We start from the raw sequence: 22,360 nt of genomic DNA, 5'->3' as shown, positions 1-22,360 counted from the left end.
TCTAGCCCTGATTGAACCTCTCTGGGAGTGATATACAACAGATATCTAGCCCTGATTGAACCTCTCTGGGAGTGATATACAACAGATATCTAGCCCTGATTGAACCTCTCTGGGTGTGATATACAACAGATATCTAGCCCTGATTGAACCTCTCTGGGAGTGATATACAACAGATATCTAGCCCTGATTGAACCTCTCTGGGAGTGATATACAACAGATATCTAGCCCTGATTGAACCTCTCTGGGAGTGATATACAACAGATATCTAGTCCTGATTGAACCTCTCTGGGAGTGATATACAACAGATATCTAGTCCTGATTGAACCTCTCTGGGAGTGATATACAACAGATATCTAGCCCTGATTGAACCTCTCTGGGTGTGATATACAACAGATATCTAGCCCTGATTGAACCTCTCGGAGTGATATGCAACAGATATCTAGCCCTGATTGAACCTCTCTGGGAGTGATATACAACAGATATCTAGCCCTGATTGAACCTCTCTGCTGTTTGTCAAGCTTATCCCTTTAAACAAGTCAGTTCCTTTTGTCTTTATGACAACTGATTCTACAGTCTTTATGTAGTATCTACTGTAAGCTATTCTACTGTCTTTATGTAGTATCTACTGTAACCTGTTCTACTGTCTTTATGTAGTATCTACTGTAACCTGTTCTACTGTCTTTATGTAGTATCTACTGTAACCTGTTCTACTGTCTTTATGTAGTATCTACTGTAAGCTATTCTACTGTCTTTATGTAGTATCTACTGTAAGCTATTCTACTGTCTTTATGTAGTATCTACTGTAACCTGTTCTACTGTCTTTATGTAGTATCTACTGTAACCCATTCTACTGTCTTTATGTAGTATCTACTGTAAGCTATTCTACTGTCTTTATGTAGTATCTACTGTAAGCTATTCTACTGTCTTTATGTAGTATCTACTGTAACCTGTTCTACTGTCTTTATGTAGTATCTACTGTAAGCTATTCTACTGTCTTTATGTAATATCTACTGTAACCTGTTCTACTGTCTTTATGTAGTATCTACTGTAACCTGTTCTACTGTCTTTATGTAGTATCTACTGTAAGCTATTCTACTGTCTTTATGTAGTATCTACTGTAAGCTATTCTACAGTCTTTATGTAGTATCTACTGTAAGCTATTCTACAGTCTTTATGTAGTATCTACTGTAAGCTATTCTACAGTCTTTATGTAGTATCTACTGTAAGCTATTCTACAGTCTTTATGTAGTATCTACTCTAAGCTATTCTACAGTCTTTATGTAGTATCTACTGTAAGCTATTCTACTGTCTTTATGTAGTATCTACTGTAAGCTATTCTACAGTCTTTATGTAGTATCTACTGTAAGCTATTCTACTGTCTTTATGTAGTATCTACTCTAATTTGCCTAGTATGTTTATGTATAGGACCCTGTCTCTGGCAGGCCAAACAGACAGACTATAAAATGTTCTTCTTTAGTCTTGTAAACCAAATATAGCCAAACTTGACACATAGTTACAGGACAGAACAGAACTGTTCCTAGTTACATGAGCGTGTTGTTGACTGTGTCCATCACAGACTCCATCAGGAACTACACATCTGGGTCTGGTGGGTGAAAGAACCCTACGTAGACCGATCCCAGATCAGTTTGTGCTGTGTTGCCATGACATTTACCTCAGTCAGAACAACTGTAACTGACCCCCAGGTCAAAGACTAGACTTCAGCAACAGCTTCAGCTCAGCTAATGAATACAACATGTTAAACCTGACAGCTTCTCAGGCCAGACATTCTGAACCAGAAGTCTGCTCAGTGCTGACATACATATTCTCTCCCTCTACGGATACAGGAGAAAATGGTGAAACTCTGCAGGAGAAAGTGGTGAAACACTGCAGGAGAAAGTGGTGAAACACTGCAGGAGAACATGGTGAAACACTGCAGGAGAAAGTGGTGAAACACTGCAGGAGAAAGTGGTGAAACACTGCAGGAGAAAATGGTGAAACACTACAGGGGAAAATGGTGAAACACTGCTGGGGAAAATGGTGAAACACTACAGGGGAAAATGGTGAAACACTGCTGGGGAAAATGGTGAAACACTGCTGGGGAAAATGGTGAAACACTGCAGGAGAAAATGGTGAAACACTGCAGGAGAAAGTGGTGAAACACTGCAGGAGAAAGTGGTGAAACACTGCAGGAGAAAGTGGTGAAACACTACAGGAGAACATGGTGAAACACGACAGGAGAAAGTGGTGAAACACTGCAGGAGAAAGTGGTGAAACACTGCAGGAGAAAGTGGTGAAACACTACAGGAGAACATGGTGAAACACGACAGGAGAAAGTGGTGAAACACTGCAGGAGAAAGTGGTGAAACACTGCAGGAGAACATGGTGAAACACGACAGGAGAAATTGGTGAAACACTGCTGGGGAAAATGGTGAAACACTGCTGGGGAAAATGGTGAAACACTGCTTGGGAAAATGGTGAAACACTACAGGAGAAAGTGGTGAAACACGACAGGAGAAAGTGGTGAAACACGACAGGAGAAAGTGGTGAAACACTGCTGGGGAAAATGGTGAAACACTGCAGGAGAAAGTGGTGAAACACGACAGGAGAAAGTGGTGAAACACTGCAGGAGAAAGTGGTGAAAAACTGCAGGACAAAGTGGTGAAACACTGCAGGACAAAGTGGTGAAACACTGCAGGAGAAAGTGGTGAAACACTACAGGAGAAAGTGGTGAAACACTACAGGAGAAAGTGGTGAAACACTACAGGAGAAAGTGGTGAAAACTGCAGGAGAAAGTGGTGAAAACTGCAGGAGAAAGTGGTGAAAACTGCAGGAGAAAGTGGTGAAAACTGCAGGAGAAAGTGGTGAAACACTGCAGGAGAAAGTGGTGACACACTGCAGGAGAAAGTGGTGACACACTGCAGGAGAAAGTGGTGAAACACTACAGGAGAAAATGGTGAAACACTGCAGGAGAAAGTGGTGAAACACTACAGGAGAAAATGGTGAAACACTGCAGGAGAAAGTGGTGAAACACTACAGGAGAAAATGGTGAAACACTGCAGGAGAAAATGGTGAAACACTTTCTGACTCTGGGAATTAGAGAAAAGGCCTTCAATATTTGCAAATGATTGATCTTTACTCTGTCCTGTATGTAGTATGTCCTGTATGTAGTATGTCCTGTATGTAGTATGTAGTATGTCCTGTATGTAGTATGTCCTGTATGTAGTATGTCCTGTATGTAGTATGTAGTATGTCCTGTATGTAGTATGTCCTGTATGTAGTATGTCTGTCCTGTATGTAGTATGTCTGTCCTGTATGTAGTATGTCTGTCCTGTATGTAGTATGTCTGTCCTGTATGTAGTATGTCTGTCCTGTATGTAGTATGTCTGTCCTGTATGTAGTATGTCTGTCCTGTATGTAGTGTGTCTGTCCTGTATGTAGTATGTCCTGTATGTAGTATGTAGTATGTCCTGTATGTAGTATGTAGTATGTCCTGTATGTAGTATGTCTGTCCTGTATGTAGTATGTAGTATGTCCTGTATGTAGTATGTCTGTCCTGTATGTAGTATGTCTGTCCTGTATGTAGTATGTCTGTCCTGTATGTAGTTTGTCCTGTATGTAGTATGTCTGTCCTGCATGTAGTATGTAGTATGTCTGTCCTCTATGTAGTATGTCTGTCCTGTATGTAGTATGCCTGTCCTGTATGTAGTATGTCTGTCCTGTATGTAGTATGTCTGTCCTGTATGTAGTATGTCTGTCCTGTATGTAGTATGTCTGTCCTGTATGTAGTATGTCTGTCCTGTATGTAGTATGTCTGTCCTGTATGTAGTATGTCTGATGTCTGTCCCGTATGTAGTATGTCTGATGTCTGTCCCGTATGTAGTATGTAGGATGTCTGTCCTGTATGTAGTATGTAGTATGTCTGTCCTGTATGTAGTATGTCTGTCCTGTATGTAGTATGTCTGTCCTGTATGTAGGATGTCTGTCCTGTATGTAGTATGTAGTATGTCTGTCCTGTATGTAGTATGTAGTATGTCTGTCCTGTATGTAGTATGTCTGTCCTGTATGTAGTATGTCTGTCCTGTATGCAGTATGTCTGTCCTGTATGCAGTAGGTCTGTCCTGTATGTAGTAGGTCTGTCCTGTATGTAGTATGTAGTCTGTCCTGTATGTAGTATGTAGTATGTCCTGTATGTAGTATGTCTGTCCTGTATGTAGTATGTCTGTCCTGTATGTAGTATGTAGTATGTCCTGTATGTAGTATGTAGTATGTCCTGTATGTAGTATGTCTGTCCTGTATGTAGTATTGTCTGTCCTGTATGTAGTATGTCTGTCCTGTATGTAGTATGTCTGTCCTGTATGTAGTATGTCTGTCCTGTATGTAGTATGTAGTCTGTCCTGTATGTAGTATGTAGTCTGTCCTGTATGTAGTATGTAGTCTGTCCTGTATGTAGTATGTAGTCTGTCCTGTATGTAGTATTGTCTGTCCTGTATGCAGTATGTCTGTCCTGTATGTAGTATGTAGTCTGTCCTGTATGTAGTATGTAGTCTGTCCTGTATGTAGTATGTAGTCTGTCCTGTATGTAGTATGTAGTCTGTCCTGTATGTAGTATGTAGTCTGTCCTGTATGTAGTATGTCTGTCCTGTATGTAGTATGTCTGTCCTGTATGTAGTATGTCTGTCCTGTATGTAGTATGTCTGTCCTGTATGTAGTATGTAGTCTGTCCTGTATGTAGTATGTAGTCTGTCCTGTATGTAGTATGTCTGTCCTGTATGTAGTATGTCTGTCCTGTATGTAGTATGTAGTCTGTCCTGTATGTAGTCTGTCCTGTATGTAGTCTGTCCTGTATGTAGTATGTCTGTCCTGTATGTAGTATGTCTGTCCTGTATGTAGTATTGTCTGTCCTGTATGTAGTATTGTCTGTCCTGTATGTAGTAGGTCTGTCCTGTATGTAGTATGTAGTCTGTCCTGTATGTAGTATGTCTGTCCTGTATGTAGTGTGTCTGTCCTGTATGTAGTATGTAGTCTGTCCTGTATGTAGTATGTAGTCTGTCCTGTATGTAGTATGTAGTCTGTCCTGTATGTAGTATGTAGTCTGTCCTGTATGTAGTATGTAGTCTGTCCTGTATGTAGTATGTAGTCTGTCCTGTATGTAGTATTGTCTGTCCTGTATGTAGTATGTCTGTTCTGTATGTAGTAGGTCTGTCCTGTATGTAGTATGTCTGTTCTGTATGTAGTAGGTCTGTCCTGTATGTAGTAGGTCTGTCCTGTATGTAGTAGGTCTGTCCTGTATGTAGTATGTCTGTTCTGTATGTAGTAGGTCTGTCCTGTATGCAGTATGTCTGTTCTGTATGTAGTAGGTCTGTCCTGTATGTAGTATTGTCTGTCCTGTATGTAGTATGTCTGTCCTGTATGTAGTATGTCTGTCCTGTATGTAGTATGTCTGTCCTGTATGTAGTATGTCTGTCCTGTATGTAGTATGTCTGTATGATGCTATCAGATCTTTCTAGAAGCCGTCGTCCCAGAACCGTCATTTTAATTCTCTGTCTGTAATCTGCATAAACTCAAAATGTCCTGGAGCATTTAGGAGGCAAAGCTAAGTGCTAACAGATCTCACAACCAACACAATGCAACATAATCACAAAGCTAAGTGCTAACAGATCTCACAACCAACACAATGCAACATAATCACAAAGCTAAGTTCTAACAGATCTCACAACCAACACAATGCAACATAATCACAAAGCTAAGTGCTAACAGATCTCACAACCAATACAATGCAACATAATCACAAAGCTATTTGGTTAATTTAAACCATGTGTTGGTGTGTGTGAACCACATTGGGAAATAATGTCACTTCCCTGTAACCCTGGCCAGGAATCAGTAGCTAGGCTACCAATATGATGTTGTTGTTGTTGTTGTTGTTGTTGTTTTAAGCAGAGGGGAAGAAATATATTATCAAAACGCAGGCTCAGTATCAGAACATGGAGTCTCTAAGTCCTCTGTAGACACAGCAAGCTACTATCAAGTTATTCACACAGAGACAGATTTGACTGGTTTGTCAAAGCCTCGCAATGCAAATGATCTAACCCTGATCAAACCCTGACCCAACCCTGATCTAACCCTGACCCTAACCCTGATCTAACCCTGACCCTAACCCTGATCTAACCCTAACCCTAACCCTGATCTAACCCTAACCCTAACCCTGATCTAACCCTGACCTAACCCTGACCCAACCCTGACCCTAACCCTGACCCAACCCTGACCCAACCCTGACCCAACCCTGACCCTAACCCTGATCTAACCCTAACCCTAACCCTGATCTAACCCTGACCTAACCCTAACCCTAACCCAACCCTGACCCAAACCCTGACCTCTGACTAAACCCTAACCCAACCCTGAGCCTTATGGGCCCTGTGCACTATATGTAGGGAATAGGGTGCAGTTTCTATATCCTTTCTATCCAGTCTAAAAGGTCTTCTGACAAAGCTTATGTCATTTTTATTACATCAGGAACTCACTTCAAAACATGGCTCTCTATTTGAGTTATAACCTCATGAGGGAGGCAGGCAAGCAGAAGAAGAAGAAGAGTTGCTGAGAGTTAAACAAAGTACCCGAAGAAGAAGAGTTGCTGAGGGTTAAACAAAGTACCTGAAGAAGAAGAGTTGCTGAGGGTTAAACAAAGTACCTGAAGAAGAAGAAGAGTTGCTGAGAGTTAAACAAAGTACCTGAAGAAGACGAGTTGCTGAGGGTTAAACAAAGTACCTGAAGACGAAGAAGAGTTGCTGAGAGTTAAACAAAGTACCTGAAGAAGAAGAGTTGCTGAGGGTTAAACAAAGTACCTGAAGACGAAGAAGAGTTGCTGAGAGTTAAACAAAGTACCTGAAGAAGAAGAGTTGCTGAGAGTTAAACAAAGTACCCGAAGAAGAAGAGTTGCTGAGAGTTAAACAAAGTACCTGAAGAAGAAGAGTTGCTGAGAGTTAAACAAAGTACCTGAAGAAGAAGAGTTGCTGAGGGTTAAACAAAGTACCTGAAGAAGAAGAGTTGCTGAGGGTTAAACAAAGTACCTGAAGAAGAAGAAGAGTTGCTGAGAGTTAAACAAAGTACCTGAAGAAGAAGAGTTGCTGAGAGTTAAACAAAGTACCTGAAGAAGAAGAGTTGCTGAGGGTTAAACAAAGTACCTGAAGAAGAAGAGTTGCTGAGGGTTAAACAAAGTACCTGAAGAAGAGTTGCTGAGGGTTAAACAAAGTACCTGAAGAAGAAGAGTTGCTGAGGGTTAAACAAAGTACCTGAAGAAGAAGAGTTGCTGAGGGTTAAACAAAGTACCTGAAGAAGAAGATTTGCTGAGGGTTAAACAAAGTACCTGAAGAAGAGTTGCTGAGGGTTAAACTAAGTACCTGAAGAAGAAGAGTTGCTGAGGGTTAAACAAAGTACCTGAAGAAGAAGAGTTGCTGAGGGTTAAACAAAGTACCTGAAGAAGAAGAGTTGCTGAGGGTTAAACAAAGTACCTGAAGAAGAAGAGTTGCTGAGGGTTAAACAAAGTACCTGAAGAAGAAGATTTGCTGAGGGTTAAACAAAGTACCTGAAGAAGAGTTGCTGAGGGTTAAACTAAGTACCTGAAGAAGAAGAGTTGCTGAGGGTTAAACAAAGTACCTGAAGAAGAAGAGTTGCTGAGGGTTAAACAAAGTACCTGAAGAAGAAGAGTTGCTGAGGGTTAAACTAAGTACCTGAAGAAGAAGGGTTGCTGAGGGTTAAACAAAGTACCTGAAGAAGAAGAGTTGCTGAGAGTTAAACAAAGTACCTGAAGAAGAAGAGTTGCTGAGGGTTAAACAAAGTACCTGAAGAAGAGTTGCTGAGGGTTAAACAAAGTACCTGAAGAAGAAGAGTTGCTGAGGGTTAAACAAAGTACCTGAAGAAGAAGAGTTGCTGAGAGTTAAACAAAGTACCTGAAGAAGAAGAGTTGCTGAGGGTTAAACAAAGTACCTAAAGAAGAAGAGTTGCTGAGGGTTAAACAAAGTACCTGAAGAAGAAGAGTTGCTGAGGGTTAAACAAAGTACCTGAAGAAGAAGAGTTGCTGAGGGTTAAACAAAGTACCTGAAGAAGAAGAGTTGCTGAGAGTTAAACAAAGTACCTGAAGAAGAGTTGCTGAGGGTTAAACAAAGTACCTGAAGAAGAAGAGTTGCTGAGGGTTAAACAAAGTACCTGAAGAAGAAGAGTTGCTGAGAGTTAAACAAAGTACCTGAAGAAGAAGAGTTGCTGAGGGTTAAACAAAGTACCTGAAGAAGAGTTGCTGAGGGTTAAACTAAGTACCTGAAGAAGACAGCTGGAGCAATTAACCTTCCAACCAGGCTCTCTCAAAGTTGAAGCCTAAAAATCACTAATTTTATTTGATGTTGATCTTCTGGGACTCACTTTTTCGGAAGGCTAGCAACGTCTACGATCATTGTCAGACCAAACAATAGTTTGGCAAGACGGTAAACAGATCTAGCAGTAGGATAACAGAACGGTGAGACTAGGAGAAATCTGCTCCACTACATAATATTAATTCAAAACAAAACACATATGTGTTTTCAGAACATAATAGCACTATCCAATATACATATATATATATATATATATATTCACCTATTTAAACATAACAAGTAGAGAAACCTTGAGGCAGCATATTAACTACCACTATCCACTATTGTTTATGGTAATGTCCAAAACAGCACCCTATTCCCTACATAGTGCACAGGGCCCATAGGGTTCTGGTCAAAAGTAGTGCATTATGTAGGGGATAGGGTGCCATTTGAGAAGCATTCTACATTTCAGCTTTATCAGTGGAACAGGGTGTGCTGCCTAAAGTCATGTGGGCCTTGACTTCTGATTGGAGGACAACCCAAAACGCAGACTAGAGGTCGACCGATTAATTAGAGACGATTTCAAGTTTTCATAACAAAATCAGTAATCTGCCTTTTGTTGGACGCCGATTACATTGCGATATACGAGGAGACTGTGTGGCAGGCTGACCACCTGTTACTGCAGGCTGACCACCTGTTACTGCAGGCTGACCACCTGTTACTGCAGGCTGACCACCTGTTACTGCAGGCTGACCACCTGTTACAAGAGTGCAGAGTCAAAAGGACCTTGTGGCTGCAAAAAGAGCCAAGGTAAGTTGCCAGCTAGCATTAAAAACTTATCTTATAAAAAACAATCAATCTTCACATAATCACTAGTTAACTACACATGGTGGATGATATTACTAGGATAACTAGCTTGTCCTGCGTTGCATATAATCAATGCGGTGCCTGTTAATTGATCATCGAATCACAGCCAACTTCAACTTCGCCAAAACGGGTGATGATTGTTTTTAAAGCTCATTCGCAAAAAAAAAAAATCACAAATGTACCTAACCATAGACATCAATGCCTTTCTTAAAATTATTACACAAGTATATATTTTTAAACCTGCATATTTAGTTCAAATAAATTCATGTTAGCAGGAAATATTAACGAGGGAAATTGTGTCACTTCTCGTTGCCTTCAGTGCAGTCAGAGTATATGCAGCAGTTTGGGCCGCCTGGCTCGTTATGAGATTTACATTTACATTTAAGTCATTTAGCAGACGCTCTTATCCAGAGCGACTTACAAATTGGTGCATTCACCTTATGACATCCAGTGGAACAGCCACTTTACAATAGTGCATCTAAATCTTTTAAGGGGGGTGAGAAGGATTACTTTATCCTATCCTAGGTATTCCTTAAAGAGGTGGGGTTTCAGGTGTCTCCGGAAGGTGGTGATTGACTCCGCTGTCCTGGCATCGTGAGGGAGTGTGTTCCACCATTGGGGAGCCAGAGCAGCGAACAGTTTTGACTGGGCTGAGCGGGAACTGTACTTCCTCAGTGGTAGGGAGGCGAGCAGGCCAGAGGTGGATGAACGCAGTGCCCTTGTTTGGGTGTAGGGCCTGATCAGAGCCTGGAGGTACTGAGGTGCCGTTCCCCTCACAGCTCCGTAGGCAAGCACCATGGTCTTGTAGCGTTTCTTCTTAACAAAGACCATCATTAATTTGCCAGAATTGTACATAATTATGACATAACATTGAAGGTTGTTACAATGTAACAGGAATATTTAGACTTAAGGACGCCACCCGTTAAGATAAAATACAGAACGGTTCCATTTCACTGAAAGAATAAACGTTTTGTTTTCTAAATGATAGTTTCTGGATTTGACCATATTAATGACCTACGGCTCGTATTTCTGTGTGTTATTATGTTATAATTAAGTCTATGATTTGATATTTGATTGAGCAGTCTGTCTGAGCAGCAGCAGGCTCTTAAGCATTCATTCAAACAGCACTTTCCTGCGTTTGCCAGCAGCTCTTCGCTGTGCTTCAAGCATTGCACTGTTTATGACTTCAAGCCTATCAACTCCCGATATTAGGCTGGCAATACTAAAGTACCTATTAGAACATCCAATAGTGAAAGGTATATGAAATACAAATCGTTTAGAGAAATAGTCCTATAATTCCTAAAATAACTACAACCTAAAACTTTTTACCTGGGAATATTGAAGACTCATGTTAAAAGGAACCACCAGCTTTCATATGTTCTGAGCAAGGAACTTAAACGTTTGCTTTTTTACATGGCGCATATTGCACTTTTACTTTCTTCTCCAACACTTTGTTTTTGCATTATTTAAACCAAATTGAACAAGTTTCATTATTTATTTGAGACTACATAGATTTTATGTATTATATTAAGTTAAAATAAAAGTGTTCATTGTTCATTCAGTATTGTTGTAATTGTCATTATTACAAATAACTATAAAAAATAAAAATTGGCCGATTAATCCGTATCGGCATTGAAAAATCATAATCAGTCGACCTCTAATACCGTTGAGAAACAGACATCAGTGACTTGAAGGACTAAGCGGTTTCAAATACATATAAACACAACGTAGGCTAGTGGGAGGGATAGAGGGAAGGAATGGGGGAGATAGTGAAACCTCTCCCTTCGCCTCTTCCTCTCTGGCCGAAAGCAGGGTTGATCGGCCTGGGGGGGGAGAGAGAGAGACAGAGAGAGAGACAGAGAAGGATATGAGAGAGAGACACACACAGAGACACAGAGAGAGAGAGAGAGACAGAAGGATATGAGAGAGAGAGACACAGAGAGAGAGACATAAGGATATGAGAGAGAGACACAGAGAGAGAGAGAGAGAGGCACACAGAGAGACACAGAGAGAGAGAAACACAGAACGATTTGAGAGAGTGAGACAGACACAGAGAGAGAGAAAAGTCTGCAGCACCCGGCCTCACCCTACTAGAATCCAAAGTCAAATGTCTACTGTTTGCTGATGATCTGGTGCTTCTGTCACCAACCAAGGAGGGCCTGCAGCAGCACCTAGATCTTCTGCACAGATTCTGTCAGACCCTGGGCCCTGACAGTAAATCTCAGTAAAACCAAAATAATGGTGTTCCAAAAAAGGTCCAGTCGCCAGGGCCACAAATACAAATTCCATCTAGACACTGTTGCCCTAGAGCACACACAAAACTATACATACCTTGGCCTAAAAATCAGCGCCACAAGTAACTTCCACAAAGCTGTGAACGATCTGAGAGACAAGGCAAGGCCTTCTATGCCATCAAAAGGAACATAAAATTAGACATACCAATTAGGATCTGGCTAAAAATACTTGAATCAGTCATAGAGCCCATTGCCCTTTATGGTTGTGAGGTCTGGGGTCCGCTCACCAACCAAGACTTCACAAAATGGGACAAACACCAAATTGAGACTCTGCACGCAGAATTCTGCAAAAATATCCTTCGCATACAACGTATACAGCAGAGCAGAATTAGGCCGATACCCACTAAATATCAAATCCTACAACCACCTAAAAGGAAGCGATTCTCAAACCTTCCATAACAAAGCCATCACCTACAGAGAGATGAACCTAGAGAAGAGTCCCCTAAGCAAGCTGGTCCACAAACACACAGAGCCCCAGTACAACAGGACAATAAGATCCAACCAAATCATGAGAAAACTAAAAGATAATTACTTGACACAATAGAAAGAATTTAAAAAACAGAGCAAACTAGAATGCTATTTGGCCCTACACAGAGAGTACACAGTGGCAGAATACCTGACCACTGTGACTGACCCAAACTTAAGGAAAGCTTTGACTATGTACAGACAGTGAGCATAGCCTTGCTATTGAGAAAGGCCGCCGTAGGCAGTCATGGCTCTCAAGAGAAGACAGACTATGTGCTCACTGCCCACAAAATGAGGTGGAAACTGAGCTGCACTTCCTAACCTCCTGCCCAATGTATGACCATATTAGAGAGACATATTTCCCTCAGATTACACAGATCCACAAAGAATTCGATAACAAATCAAATGTTGATAAACTCCCATATCTACTGGGTGAAATTCCACAGTGTGACATCACAGCAGCAAGATTTGTGACCTGTTGCCACGAGAAAAGGACAACCAGTGAAGAACACACACCATTGTAAATACAACCCGTATTTATGCTTATTTATATTCCCTTGTGTACTTTAACCATTTGTACATTGTTACAACACTGTATATATATATATATAATATGACATTTGTAATGTCTTTGTTTTGAAACTTCTGTATGTGTAATGTTTACTGTTAATTTTTATTGTTTATTTCACTTTTGTATATTATCTACCTCACTTGCTTTGGCAATGTTAACACATGTTTCCCATGCCAATAAAGCCCCTTGAATTGAGAGAGCGAGAACGAGAGCGAGAGCGAGAGAGAACGAGAGAGAACGTGAGAGAACGAGAGAACTTCATTTGGGGTGAAAAGTGGATGTCTCCATCCCAAACGGCACCCTATTACCTATATAGTACACTACTTATAGAACTCGATTCCCTATATAGTGCACTACTTATAGAACCCTATTCCCTATGTAGTGCACTCCTTTTGACCGAAGCCCTGTCTCTGTCCTCGCCCGTCTCTGTCCTCGCCCGTCTCTGTCCTCGCCCGTCTCTGTCACGTCTTGTCTATGTCCTCGACCTGCCTTCTCCCTGTCCCGTCTCTGTCCTTTCCCAGTCCTTCAGCACCTGCTGTCTCAGCAACCTGGGGGGTGGTGTTGGATATCTCTTATATAACCTAAGAGCAGCAACACTTGCTGAATGACTCACACATTTACTTCAGACTAGAGGTCGACCGATTATGATTTTTCAAAGCCGATACCGATATCAATTATTGGAGGACCAAAGAAAGCCAATACCGATTAATCGGACGATTGAGATCTCATATATATATATATATATATATATGTGTGTGTGTGTGTAATAATGACAATTACAACAATAGTGAATGAACACTTGTTTTAACTTAATATAATACATCAATAAAATCAATTTAGTGTCAAATAAATAATGAAACATGTTCAATTTGGTTTAAATAATGCAAAAACAAAGTGTTGGAGAAGAAAGTAAAAGTGCAATATGTGCCATGTAAGAAAACTAACGTTTCAGTTCCTTGCTCAGAACATGAGAACATATGAAAGCTGGTGGTTCCTTTTAACACAAGTCTTCAATATTCCCAGGTAAGAAGTTTTAGGTTGTAGATATTATAGGACTATTTCTCTCTATACCATTTGCATTTCATTGGATGTTCTAATAGGTACTTTAGTATTGCCAGCCTAATATCGGGAGTTGATAGGCTTGAAGTCATAAACAGCGCTGTGCTTCAAGCATTGCTAAGAGCTGCTGCTGTCAAATGCAGGAAAGTGCTGTTTGAATGAATGCTTACGAGCCTGCTGCTGCCTACCACCGCTCAGTCAGACTGCTCTATCAAATATCAAATCATAGACTTAATTATAACATAATAACACACAGAAATACATGCCGTAGGTCATTAATATGGTCAAATCCAGAAACGATCTGTCACGCCTTGGTCATTGTATTTTGTGTTTTCGTTATATGTTTGGTCAGGCCAGGGTGTGACATGGGTTTATATGTTGTGGTTCCTATTGGGGTTTGTAGTATTTGGCATCGCGGCTGATTAGGGGTGTTGTATAGGCTTGGCTGCCTGAGGCGGTTCTCAATCAGAGTCAGGTGATTCTCGTTGTCTCTGATTGGGAACCGTATTTAAGTAGCCTGGATTTCACTTTGTATTTCGTGGGTGATTGTTCCTGTCTCTGTGTAGTTTCACCAGATAGGCTGTAATAGGTTTCACGTTCCGTTTGTTGTTTTTGTATATGTATAATAGTTACTTCGTGTATCGCGATCTCTTTATTAAAGACATGAGTAACCACTACGCTGCATTTCGGTCCGACTCTCTTTCGACAAACGAAGAACGCCATTACACTATCATTTCGAAAACAAAACGTTTATTCTTTCAGTGAACATGGACCACGCTGTATGGGACTCCCAATCACGTACGGCCGTGATTGGGAGTCCCATATAGCGTCGTCCATGTTTGGCCGGTGTAGGCCGTCCATTGGGAGTCACATACAGCATCGTCCATGTTTGGCCGGTGTAGGCCGTCCATTGGGAGTCACATACAGCATCGTCCATGTTTGGCCGGTGTAGGCCGTCCATTGGGAGTCCCATACAGCATCGTCCATGTTTGGCCGGTGTAGGCCATCCATTGTAAATAAGAATTTGTACAGTAGAGTACAGTACAGTAGAGCATCCATGGCTACATGGCACTCTATTCCACATCAGGTAACTGATGCAGCAGTAGAATCAGATTTTAAAAAACAGATAAAAATACACCTTATGTGGACTGTGAATACACACTAGCACACACTCACCAACATGTGGTCGTAGTGGCCTGAGGGAACACACTTAATGTGTTGTGAAATCTGTTGGGAAACCATGTTGCTGGACCCCAGGAAGAGTAGCTGCTGCCTTGACAGGAACATATTGGGATCCCTAATAAACCCCAGGAAGAGTAGCTGCTGCCTTGACAGGAACTAATGGCGATCCATAATAAACCCCAGGAAGAGTAGCTGCTGCCTTGGCAGCAACTAATGGGGATCCATAATAAACCCCAGGAAGCGTAGCTGCTGCCTTGGCAGGAACTAATGGGGATCCATAATAAACCCCAGGAAGAGTAGCTGCTGCCTTGGCAGGAACTAATGGGGATCCATAATAAACCCCAGGAAGAGTAGCTGCTGCCTTGGCAGGAACTAATGGGGATCCATAATAAACCCCAGGAAGAGTAGCTGCTGCCTTGACAGGAACATATTGGGATCCCTAATAAATACAAATACACATTACACATACCGTAATTCCCTTAGCGTGTATAAATCCACTTCCCTTCAATAACCAAAAGAGATGTTTTCATACTCAAGGTGTGATGTCATAGTGACACCCCATTCTTTCTGCCAACATTCTAGAGTTTTTGGAAAATGTCCCATAAAAACACTGAGGGAGATTTAACTCTGATTCTTGTTACCAAACATCTTCACTGTTCCTCCAGTGAATGTGTTTTTGTGATATTTTATCCAGGTTGTACATTGTTCAAAGTAGTCCTTATGCATACAGTTGCATGGATTGGTTTGGTACACTTTTTGTTTGGCATACATTTTAAAGTGAAAGATCTGAGTCAAAGCGTAATTCTGTTCCCATGGAAATGCCCTTTACAAAGGCTGTAAAAAACAGACGCCCTTCCCACAGAATAGATTTTTTTTATTTTTTAAATCTTTATTTATCTAGGCAAGTCAGTTAAGAACAAATTATTATTTACAATAACGGCCTACCGGGGAACATTGGGTTCACTGCCTTGTTCAGGGGCAGAACAACAGATTTTTACCTTGTCAGCTCGGGGATTCAATCTAGCAACTTTTCAGTTACTAGTCCAACGCTCTAACCACTAGACTACCTGCTGGTTACTAGTCCAACGCTCTAACCACTAGACTACCTGCTGGTTACTAGTCCAACACTCTAACCACTAGGCTACCTGCTGGTTACTAGTCCAACACTCTAACCACTAGGCTACCTGCTGGTTACTAGTCCAACACTCTAACCACTAGGCTACCTGCTGGTTACTAGTCCAACACTCTAACCACTAGGCTACCTGCTGGTTACTAGTCCAACACTAACCACTAGACTACCTGCTGGTTACTAGTCCAACACTCTAACCACTAGGCTACCTGCTGGTTACTAGTCCAACGCTCTAACCACTAGGCTACCTGCTGGTTACTAGTCCAACACTCTAACCACTAGGCTACCTGCTGGTTACTAGTCCAACACTCTAACCACTAGGCTACCTGCTGGTTACTAGTCCAACACTAACCACTAGACTACCTGCTGGTTACTAGTCCAACACTCTAACCACTAGGCTACCTGCTGGTTACTAGTCCAACACTCTAACCACTAGGCTACCTGCTGGTTACTAGTCCAACGCTCTAACCACTAGGCTACCTGCTGGTTACTAGTCCAACACTCTAACCACTAGGCTACCTGCTGGTTACTAGTCCAACACTCTAACCACTAGGCTACCTGCTGGTTACTAGTCCAACACTCTAACCACTAGGCTACCTGCTGGTTACTAGTCCAACTCTCTAACCACTAGGCTACCTGCTGGTTACTAGTCCAACACTCTAACCACTAGGCTACCTGCTGGTTACTAGTCCAACACTCTAACCACTAGGCTACCTGCTGGTTACTAGTCCAACACTCTAACCACTAGGCTACCTGCTGGTTACTAGTCCAACGCTCTAACCACTAGGCTACCTGCTGGTTACTAGTCCAACACTCTAACCACTAGGCTACCTGCTGGTTACTAGTCCAACACTCTAACCACTAGGCTACCTGCTGGTTACTAGTCCAACACTAACCACTAGGCTACCTGCTGGTTACTAGTCCAACTCTAACCACTAGGCTACCTGCTGGTTACTAGTCCAACGCTCTAACCACTAGGCTACCTGCTGGTTACTAGTCCAACGCTCTAACCACTAGGCTACCCTGCCGCCCCAGATTCTCAACAATGATCTCTGAAAAGGATGCCAAGGCTTCACTAGTATATTTACTAGTATATTTATGAGTACAGCCTCAACCCACACGGGGGGGGATAACGTACTGTAAGTAAATATAATACAGGACAGGGGTCCGCATTCAGAAAGCATCTAGGATCAGATCCCCCTGTTGTCCTTCCTTATTCACTATGATCTTAAAACGAGCTGCTACTCTGAGACAGAGGCCAACGCTGACCTACTTCAGTATCAAGCCAAGCAGTGACATGGACCAAACAGCTTCTTGGGCCAAGTGCTGCTGGAAGTCTTCCAAGCTTCCTCGGAGAAACAAGCTGTCGAGAGAGGATGCATCTCAAAATGGCACCCTATTCCCTATCTAGTGCACACTATTCCCTGTCTAGTGCACACTATTCCCTGTCTAGTGCACACTATTCCCTGTCTAGTGCACACTATATTCCCTGTCTAGTGCACACTATATTCCCTGTCTAGTGCACACTATATTCCCTGTCTAGTGCACACTATATTCCCTGTCTAGTGCACACTATATTCCCTGTCTAGTGCACACTATATTCCCTGTCTAGTGCACACTATATTCCCTGTCTAGTGCACACTATATTCCCTGTCTAGTGCACACTATTCCCTATCGAGTGCACACTATTCCCTGTCTAGTGCACACTATTCCCTGTCTAGTGCACACTATTCCCTGTCTAGTGCACACTATATTCCCTGTCTAGTGCACACTATATTCCCTGTCTAGTGCACACTATATTCCCTGTCTAGTGCACACTATATTCCCTGTCTAGTGCACACTATTCCCTATAGTGTAGTACTTTGCACCAAAGCCTAAGGGGCACTGGTCAAGCTCAGGTCAAAAGTAGAGCACTGTATAAGGAATAGTTAGGATGGCATCTGGGAACGCAAACAGTGTCCAAGAGATTTCTGCTACATCATTCTGTTTGTTTCAATGTTTAGATTCAGTTCTGCCATTGGGCTAGGTCTATATTACTGTCCTCCCATTGGTCTAGGTCTATATTCCTGTCCTCCCATTGGTCTAGGTCTATATTACTGTCCTGCCATTGGGCTAGGTCTATATTACTGTCCTGCCATTGGGCTAGGTCTATATTACTGTCCTGCCATTGGGCTAGGTCTATATTACTGTCCTGCCATTGGGCTAGGTCTATATTACTGTCCTGCCATTGGGCCATTGGCCATTGGGCTAGGTCTATATTACTGTCCTGCCATTGGGCTAGGTCTATATTACTGTCCTGCCATTGGGCTAGGTCTATATTACTGTCCTGCCATTGGTCTAGGTCTATATTACTGTCCTCCCATTGGGCTAGGTCTATATTACTGTCCTGCCATTGGGCTAGGTCTATATTACTGTCCTGCCATTGGGCTAGGTCTATATTACTGTCCTGCCATTGGGCTAGGTCTATATTACTGTTCTGCCATTGGGCTAGGTCTATATTACTGTCCTGCCATTGGGCTAGGTCTATATTACTGTCCTGCCATTGGGCTAGGTCTATATTACTGTCCTGCCATTGGGCTAGGTCTATTATTGCCATTGGGCTAGGTCCTGTTCCCATTGGTCTAGGTCTATATTGCCATTGGGCTGTCTATATTACTGTCCTGCCATTGGGCTAGGTCTATATTACTGTCCTGCCATTGGGCTAGGTCTATATTACTGTCCTGCCATTGGTCTAGGTCTATATTACTGTCCTGCCATTGGGCTAGGTCTATATTACTGTCCTGCCATTGGGCTAGGTCTATATTACTGTCCTGCCATTGGGCTAGGTCTATATTACTGTCCTGCCATTGGGCTAGGTCTATATTACTGTCCTGCCATTGGGCTAGGTCTATATTACTGTCCTGCCATTGGGCTAGGTCTATATTACTGTCCTGCCATTGGGCTAGGTCTATATTACTGTCCTCCCATTGGGCTAGGTCTATATTCCTGTCCTCCCATTGGGCTAGGTCTATATTCCTGTCCTGCCATTGGGCTAGGTCTATATTACTGTCCTCCCATTGGGCTAGGTCTATATTACTGTCCTGCCATTGGTCTAGGTCTATATTACTGTCCTGCCATTGGTCTAGGTCTATATTACTGTCCTCCCATTGGGCTAGGTCTATATTACTGTCCTCCCATTGGGCTAGGTCTATATTACTGTCCTGCCATTGGTCTAGGTCTATATTACTGACCTGCCATTGGTCTAGGTCTATATTACCATTGGGCTAGGTCCTGTCCTCCCATTGGGCTAGGTCTATATTCCTGTCCTCCCATTGGGCTAGGTCTATATTACTGTCCTGCCATTGGTCTAGGTCTATATTACTGTCCTGCCATTGGTCTAGGTCTATATTACTGTCCTCCCATTGGGCTAGGTCTATATTCCTGTCCTCCCATTGGGCTAGGTCTATATTCCTGTCCTCCCATTGGGCTAGGTCTATGATACAGTAAGGTGCCTCAAGAAAGAAATCAGAAAATCTATTTTCTATGTTCTCCCTTGATGCAAGCACCATAAATTGCGTCCAGATTGCTTTGTGCGACAATGGCTGTCTACGTAGGTCTGTCTTGTCCCTCCAGTGGGCTACCAGCACGAGCCTGGTGGAACTAAGCAGACTTCACTTTCACCCCCAGGCTAGGCTACCCTAAATATCATCCGATTTCCTCTTCAGAAGATGTTCTCATGTTTGGCATGACAACAACCACAAGAGGTAAAGAATAGCCAACTCATATGGTCGTTGTCATGCCAGCCATATGGTCGTTGTCATGCCAGCCAAACATGAAAACATGTTATTACTCTCTCGCCACAGCTGATCATCACCAGATGTGAACATCACCCTTGGCACTTCATGACAGGTCAGAAAAGGAGATGAGGGCATCCAATCCATTGGGTGGCACTTACAAAGCCGACTGATTTTTAATATAAGTCAGACTTATAAGCACCACCAATATAGTTTCATTGCTATGCTATGGATGTCACTCTATCCATCACTGCTGTTGGCATTGGGGGAACTCATCGGTCCTTGTCCAAGGTTAGTGTCTCACTCAGCCCGGTCTCATACACTAGACGTAACATTGTAAACGAAAATCCGTAACGAACGCTGGTACGGTTACGTGGGACAGAAGGTTATTTATTAAGGCTAAAACAAAAGGAGGGAGGTTGGTCGGGTGTAAGGGGTGGCCGTAACACACATCTAGGCTGCGTGTTCGAATCTCATCACGCATAACTTTAGCATTTTAACTCATTTACAACTTTACATGTTCAGTGAAACCTTTCCCCAACCTTAACCATTTAACCTACCTCTGAACCCTAACCCCTACCCTACCTAACGTTAGCCACCTACCTAACGTTTAGCCACAACACATTGGCATACTTAACACAGCATACTTATTGTAAATTTGTAGAATAATGTATGAATTGCAATTCGTAACATATCCTAACAATTGTAATGTCACATATGATTTACAATTCGTAACATATCATACAAAATGTATGAAGGACATCCACAAATGAATATCATACCAAACGTAATATATATCATAACAAATTGGACACAACCTATTTTATTTACTATGTTACGTCTACCCCGTGAGTCCATGTTGTCTCGAAATAGCTTACGAGCAACTGCCTAAACTTTGGCAGAGTACTGCAGTGGTTAGCGAGCTATCCGTCTGTGGAAGAAACGTTTTGGGATAGTCATTGTCGAAAATAGTCACACATTGTCTGCATTGCCATAGGAGCTACATGACAGTCATTGCAATGGGCTGGTTGTTCTCAGGCGACAATACTGACGCCACTGCAGCTCGGCGGCTGTATGATTTAAACGTAGCTATCATCAGCGCAAACTGTCTGCTTGCCTTGGCACTAACAAGTCTGACAAAGTCTTGATGCAGTGGGAGACAAAGAATTGGGGCTTACCTCGGGATGCAACTCGGGGAAGATCCATCTATTTCCCATGTGGCGAACAGGTTCATAGGCACGGGTCTGTTGAGTCCCCCTCCACCGAGGCTCAGCCGGCCACTTCGCTCCGCCATGGCTCGTTATGAGGCTGGCGAAACGTCCACACGAGCCGAGGCGGTAAAAAAAAATGATAGCTTATCTGACTAAAATATGTCTTTGTCTTAATGTGCGTTAGCAAGTTTAATGAATTATTCATGCGGTTAAGTTGGTACAATGGGGAGTCAGCGCAGAGGCTTGTTCCAGGCGAACTGCTCCTCCTTTCTCCTCGCTTGTTTCCATGGAGGACTCGCGCGCACTGTTCGCTAGACCTGCAGTACCATGCCCACACTGCCACCCACAGGAAATAACGTCATTGCTGGCAATGCCATGGACACATTCTCGTGCTTGGGCACAAGCTGACTCAGTTGCATGTATGCAATGTCCTTGCACCGCGGCGCTCTGTCCAACCTACATGCAAAAATATGTCAAGAAAATATATAATGTAAAGTGCAGTGCTTTCAAGACAGTATTGATTTTCTTCCACATTTTGTTGTGTTGAGATTGTTTTTTAAAATCACCCATCTACACACAATACCCCATACTGTCAAAGTGGAATTATATTGTTCAACATTTTTGCAAATTACTAAAATATGTCAAGTTTAAATGTCTTGAGTCGATAAGTATTCAACCCCTTTGCTTTGACAAGCCTAAATAAGTTCAGGAGTTTTTTAAAAAGTGCTTAACAAGTCACACAATAATTTGCATGGACTCACTCTGAGTGCAATAAATAGTGTTTAACAGTATTTTTAAATGACTACCTCATCTCTGTATCCCACACATACAGATAACTGTAAGGTCCCTCGGTCCAGCATTGAATTTCAAACACAGATTCAACCACAAAGACCAGGGAGGTTTTTACAATGCCTTGTAAAGAAGGGTACCTACTGGTAGATGGATCAAAAAAATGTAAAAAGCAGACATTGATTAAGGTGAAGTTATTAATTATACACTGCTCAAAAAAATTAAAGGGAACACTTAAACAACACAATGTAACTCCAAGTCAATCAAACTTCTGTGAAATCAAACTGTCCACTTAGGAAGCAACACTGATTGACAATAAATGTCACATGCTGTTGTGCAAATGGAATAGACAACAGGTGGAAATTATAGGCAATTAGCAAGACACCCCCAATAAAGGAGTGGTTCTGCAGGTGGGGACCACAGACCACTTCTCAGTTTCTATGCTTCCTGGCTGATGTTTTGGTCACTTTTGAATGCTGGCGGTGCTTTCACTCTAGTGGTAGCATGAGACGGAGTCTACAACCCACACAAGTGGCTCAGGTAGTGCAGCTCATCCAGGATGGCACATCAATGTGAGCTGTGGCAAGAAGGTTTGCTGTGTCTGTCAGCGTAGTGTCCAGAGCATGGAGGCGCTACCAGGAGACAGGCCAGAACATCAGGAGACGTGGAGGAGGCCGTAGG

General features: G+C 42.4%; 1 protein-coding gene and 1 long non-coding RNA gene across 2 annotated transcripts in view; both read right to left on the bottom strand.

Moving 5' to 3' along the window:
- The window catches only part of LOC118379694 (phosphofurin acidic cluster sorting protein 2-like), a 137,485-nt gene extending 115,713 nt beyond the window's left edge, over positions 1–21,772 (bottom strand). The window contains exon 1 of the mRNA XM_052496184.1: positions 20,858–21,772. Coding sequence (XP_052352144.1) covers positions 20,858–20,973 — 116 coding nt within the window. The 5' untranslated portion in view covers positions 20,974–21,772. The remainder of the gene's footprint in view (positions 1–20,857) is intronic.
- LOC127915762 (uncharacterized) lies at positions 6,775–7,832 on the bottom strand. Its single transcript, XR_008092010.1, has 3 exons — positions 7,614–7,832; positions 7,395–7,542; positions 6,775–7,064 (listed from the first exon to the last, which is right to left on the bottom strand). It is a non-coding gene; the product is annotated as an uncharacterized LOC127915762 (long non-coding RNA).
- Positions 21,773–22,360: the final 588 nt, after the last annotated feature.

Source organism: Oncorhynchus keta, chromosome 35 (genome assembly GCF_023373465.1).
Source record: "Oncorhynchus keta strain PuntledgeMale-10-30-2019 chromosome 35, Oket_V2, whole genome shotgun sequence".
Classification (NCBI taxonomy): domain Eukaryota; kingdom Metazoa; phylum Chordata; class Actinopteri; order Salmoniformes; family Salmonidae; genus Oncorhynchus; species Oncorhynchus keta.
Note: the sequence above shows the minus strand (reverse complement) of the source record. Positions and strands in the feature narration are given on the sequence as shown.